At 38.1% G+C, this 5,059-nt stretch overlaps 1 protein-coding gene across 1 annotated transcript; it reads left to right on the top strand.

Annotated features, from left to right (window-relative positions):
- LOC119730376 (neurofilament heavy polypeptide-like) lies at positions 1–4,654 on the top strand. The gene is made up of 3 exons (XM_038203239.1): positions 1–287; positions 1,631–1,768; positions 2,266–4,654. The coding sequence occupies exons 1-3, from the start codon at positions 124–126 to the stop codon at positions 3,287–3,289; spliced, it is 1,326 nt and encodes a 441-aa protein (XP_038059167.1). The 5' UTR covers positions 1–123; the 3' UTR covers positions 3,290–4,654.
- The last annotated feature ends 405 nt before the right edge of the window (positions 4,655–5,059 follow it).

The raw sequence follows: 5,059 nt of genomic DNA, 5'->3' as shown, positions 1-5,059 counted from the left end.
AAAGTATACGTCTGTTTGACCGCACTGCAATATATCGACGTCAGGCAACCGATCGTCAAACAGAATTAGGTTTTGGTAAAGAAAAGCTGAGAAGTCGCGGGCGAAAAAGTCTAAATTTTCGTCATGAAGTCAGTTTTTATTGTAGTATTAGTGGCGATAGCCGCATACTTTCTCTTCAGACCTACAACTTTCACGGTGAAGAATGACATATTCATGTACAAATCGCCGGAAGACGTGTACGATTTTATGTCGGATTTAAAGAGGACGATCGAAAAACATTCGATAGGGTGAGTTCGTCTGCTAGATAGTGGATATATTGCCAGCGGCAATCCTATCAACAGAGGGCGCTGTACTCTCTAAGATAGGGCTGAATAAGATATATTAAATTACCACCAACGGTTGTGTAGCACCTGTGGCCTAGTGGATTATGTGGATAAGCAACGGATCTCATGAGCGGGAATATTTTGTGGCTCTGATCTGGAGGATTTTTTAAAAGGGAAATAAAGTCCGAAATTGTAAATGGTCCGATTCCCATCTTGTGAATATGAAGTTACAATGATAATGTTGGCATGGAGCCAGACTAAAATTGTCACTGGAAAATGTTTAAGTACAAAAAAAAAGTAACTGCGCATGTTCAGTGCATATCCGGCAAGCTAAAGGTTTACCGTCTCCGGCTAAATATCCACTGCCTAATAAATATCCTCCGCCCTCCATGCATAATCTGCACAGTAACGCTTGCAGTTGCGATGTTGCAGTTGCAATGCGCGCGCATTGTCACACGCAAAGCTAAAGTGAGTGCGTAGAAATAGGACCGCGTAGCTTTAGGGGTCTGACGCGCAGTCATTATGCAGTCTGCTTTCGGCTCAACCATGGTTCAACTAGCTAGGCCTATGCCTAATCCATGAATTCAAGTGACATTGGTTCAAAAGTGGGAAAAAATGTTGCAACCTGACGCCACTTCAGCAGATGTGTAGGCCCTACTGTACACATCAAAGTCTATGGTCTGGAGAATCAAGAAAATTGTTTTAGTATTTCCTAACAAAATTGGAAATGTTTCTCATCAGTCCCAGATTAACGTCTTATCATCATTTTTGCAATGACTGACCTTCATTGAGATGATAGACCTATACGAAGAAAAAAGTGGCAACATTTTTCCGTCAAAAGTCTACCGATGGCTATGCCACTTTCAGTTGACTTTTCCTAGTTCTGGTAATCATGGTTTTAATCAGTTCCAAATTTAACCAAAAAACTGCTTTGTGCCCCCCCCCCCAAAAATGCTATTTTTCAGCCAGAACCACCCGAATCAAGCCCATTTCCTGATAAAGTATTAGGCCTAGGCGGCTAGGCCCAAGCCCTATTATTTTTGAAAAACAGTTCATTCCAAAAAATTCCAGCAAACTTTAAAAAGAGAATTAACATAGGCCCAAAATGATTTTGAAACTTTTGTCTAAAGTGCGACGGCAGATCGCCACAGTGCATATAAGAAATATTTAGATACCTGTTTTTGAATAAAAAATATTGCAGCGACGTAGCTTTCGATGTCATCACGACATCTTCATTCAGCGTAGTTTCCACAGTGCATATAGTTACCTTTTTTCATCACAAATTGTCCCCCACATTTTGTTAACAGAGGGAAGTGTACCTTGGTGAAACAGCGTACAAGGAAGGATGGAGTAAAAGAAAAGTTGTATCTGGTGGAGAAGGCCATCCCACTGCTCTGGGACTATGAGTTTCCATTCAACATGGAGATACGCTTGACGTTATCAAAGTGAGTCTGCAGCTACAGTCATTTGTAATTCGTCTGAAGTTCTGTCTGTTCATCAGCAAAAAAGTCTGAAATGTCCACAGATTTTTCTGGACACATGGCCTCCACCCGTCGATTATTAAGTTTATATTACAGACTATTGTATAAATACCCCCTAACCAAGCTGGCTCTTTCAGTATTTTTATGCACAGGCGGATATTATTACTAGTATAGTTTATTTTTTGTGTCAGAGCAGGGGGGGGGGGGGGGTTCATTATTTTTCATGATTTACTATGATTTTTTTGTTGTTAACAGATCTTGCCCTCCCCCCCCCCCCCCGGATCTGTGTTGTGTAAAAACAAAGAACCCCCCCCTAAAACACAATAGATTTAAACCAAGCTTGACTGTATATATGATTACACTGTTTATTTATCATTGTTGATTCATTCCAGTTTTAATTGTTGCAGCTCTCTTATTTTCATACCAGTGTGAATCATTAATAAAATTTTTCCTTTTTTCAGACCAAATGAAGAGGTCCTGTATAACTTCGGCTTTCTCCGCGGTTACCTGCTCAAAGTCCACAGCAGAATGACCTTTGAGCATCGTGAGGGGCGAGCTATGCCAGGGACGTTCTTGACCGAGTACCTGACGATAACGTGCCCCTGGCTGGCACAGACGCTGGTGGAGAAGAACCTGAAAAACTCCCACAAGGACACCTTGGTTAGCTTGAGGAACGGCTTGGAGGGGATGGCAGTGGCGAGGGATAAGATAAAGGAGACGGGAGGAACAACAAAGGAAGAAGGAAAGAAGACGAGGACTGAGAAGAAGAAAGAGACTGCGACACCTGACAAGAAAGGCAAAGGAGCGAAGAAGGATGAAGCAAAGAAATCAAGCGGACAAGAGAAAAAGGCATCTAAGGTGAGTGAACAGGAGAAGACAAAAGCATCCAAGGAAGAGAAGAGACAGACCGTCGATAAAAAGATGGATAAGAAGACATCCAAGGATGCTGATGTGAAACCAAGAAGAGCTGAGAAGGAAGGAGAGACAAAGCAGGCATCAGAGACGAGCAGACAGGAGAAAAAAGAGACAGTACTCAAAGACAAGAAACCAACCCCAGACAAGAAGACGGCGAAAAAAGCAACGCCACATGCAGACGTGAAACCCAAACAAGCAGATGATGAAAAGATGAAGAAAGTTGAGACGAGAGAAGAGGAGACCATAGCTAAGGATGTCAAGACAGAGAAGGCGCCAGGGGGAGAAGGTACTAAGGAAAAGGATGCGGGAAAGAGAAAGGAGGAGCAGGTCAAAGTAGAGAAGGAGAGCACAAGGAAAGATGCCAAAGATGTGAAGAGAGAAAGAAAACTAGAAGAGACGGTTCAGAAAGAGTCCGAGTCTAAAGAGAGCAGGATGGATGGCACAAAACCAGAAAAGTTGAAAGAATCCAAAACCAGGGGGCAGAAACCTCAAGTGCCAAAGGCAGAAAAAGAGAAGATTGTCAAACCTGTCCAATCAGAGCAGAAGCAGAATGCTAAGACTGGAGGTTAAGGGTCAAGGGTTAAAGGTCAGCAGCTGAATGAATAATTGGCACCTTGCCAAAAGGGAATGCATTTGTTTGAAAGTGCAAGCTCTATAAAATGTTATACCAAAACATGAAAATGGTAAAAAAGTAACAACAATAACAATGGGGAATATTATCCCTCAAAATTGCAAGTTAAAAACCTGCTTAAATTTGTTGAGATACCGGTATGTTGTATGTCATTTTTAAGATCTGTAAATGAAAAGTGAATGGTCTTAACTTCCGTTGCTGTGTGAATTCAAGTGAATTTTTATATCAAAATATTATGTCTGGGAAAGCAGATACAATTTGATATAAAAATATGTTTGGGATTGAACAATGCCTTTTTACATACAGAATGTAGAATCCAGAACAAATTGTAATGAAACGATAAACAGTGACGTGTATCCAATTGCAATACTTGTACAGTTTTTCCTAAAAAAAAAAAATGATGATGCCAAGTGATTTGAAACGTAATCTTTCATAATTGAGTGATTTTAATATCGCTTCTTTGTAAACTTCAAATATTATGCAAATTTGGTGTGATTTTACATTTTTTAGATGAAAATTCCTTTGTATTATCATCAAGGATTAAATGTTTTTCAAAAGCAGTAAGGCAGTAAGCATATTTTACCAGTAGATTAGCTGTTTTCTTCGCTACATCTTTAGCTTCATTGCGTTTTTAAATTGTCTTGATTGTATTCATAAATTGTGTTTAAATGTACAAAACCAGTCGAAGCCGACTTTGGCCAGCAAGGAGAGAGCGGGATTCTACAATGTAACAAAACGGCGCTTTGGAAACAAACTTGTCATATTTCACCATGGATTCAATCACGAACAATATTCAAAGCATTCAAGTACAATGTTCAAGTATTCCTATATAGAAATTGTTGCTTTTTTCTCCCACTGCTTTGAGCCGTGAAATAGAAATTGAAAAAAAAGAAGATTTTTCTGAAGATTTTTATCCTGTTACCGGGTACGTTTTCTTTAAACATTTAGATACCAACTACTATTGGGAAATTTTGTAAGTAGTGAAGCTTGTTGTGTGCTCAAATTTGACTATAGTTTAAATTTTTTATTATAAATATTACTTGATTTGAGTGATTTAAAAAAATGAATTATATTTTGAATGATTTTAACAGTGGATGAAACATTGTCGTATGAATTCACATGTATTATATTTATACATGTAGAGATTTTTAAAGTTTAAAATCAGTGCTATGTAAATGATGAAGTGATTTTTTTAATGTTTGATATTCAATCTATCAAAGTAGTTTTAAAAAGTTTGAATAAGAAACTGTTAATAGACATGAAAGTCAAGTCTCTTAAAGGCGAATGTTACTATGCAACTTTAATCAATCGTGTATGCAAATGATTTATTTAATAAGCAATTGAAATGAAGTGTGCTCGCTGTTTTTTTAATATTTAAATCACTTGTTACAGTTCCGGTTGGACAATCGAATTTTGTACTTGAAATCTTTTTAATCATAGTAATTGCCAAGATAGATGCCTTGTTAGTATATTGTAGGCCAGTGGTGACAGAAATTGTATGATTTAATTGTTCAATTGAATTAAAACAAAACATGAGTTTGAACATGTTTTGGTCGTGAAGAAAATTACAAAGGATTAATGTCAAATTTGTTGCTCTCCTAAATGAACTACATAATGAAAAGACAGACAGGAACAAATTAAACCCAAATTCTTGGATATTCCTTGTTTATTGTTTTGTTTACATCATGTACACGCACGCCGACATTAAA

The sequence above is a fragment of the Patiria miniata genome, unplaced genomic scaffold (assembly GCF_015706575.1).
Source record: "Patiria miniata isolate m_02_andy unplaced genomic scaffold, ASM1570657v1 HiC_scaffold_22, whole genome shotgun sequence".
Lineage (NCBI taxonomy): Eukaryota > Metazoa > Echinodermata > Asteroidea > Valvatida > Asterinidae > Patiria > Patiria miniata.
This window is presented reverse-complemented; position numbering and strand designations above follow the sequence as displayed.

Excerpts from the sequence above, each read along its gene's own strand:
- LOC119730376 (XM_038203239.1), top strand. The coding sequence starts at position 124 with ATGAAGTCAGTTTTTATTGTAGTATTAGTGGCGATAGCCGCATACTTT. Across the intron at positions 288-1,630 it reads ATCGAAAAACATTCGATAGG|AGGGAAGTGTACCTTGGTGA; the intron begins GTGAGTTCGTCT and ends TTTTGTTAACAG. Across the intron at positions 1,769-2,265 it reads ATACGCTTGACGTTATCAAA|ACCAAATGAAGAGGTCCTGT; the intron begins GTGAGTCTGCAG and ends TCCTTTTTTCAG.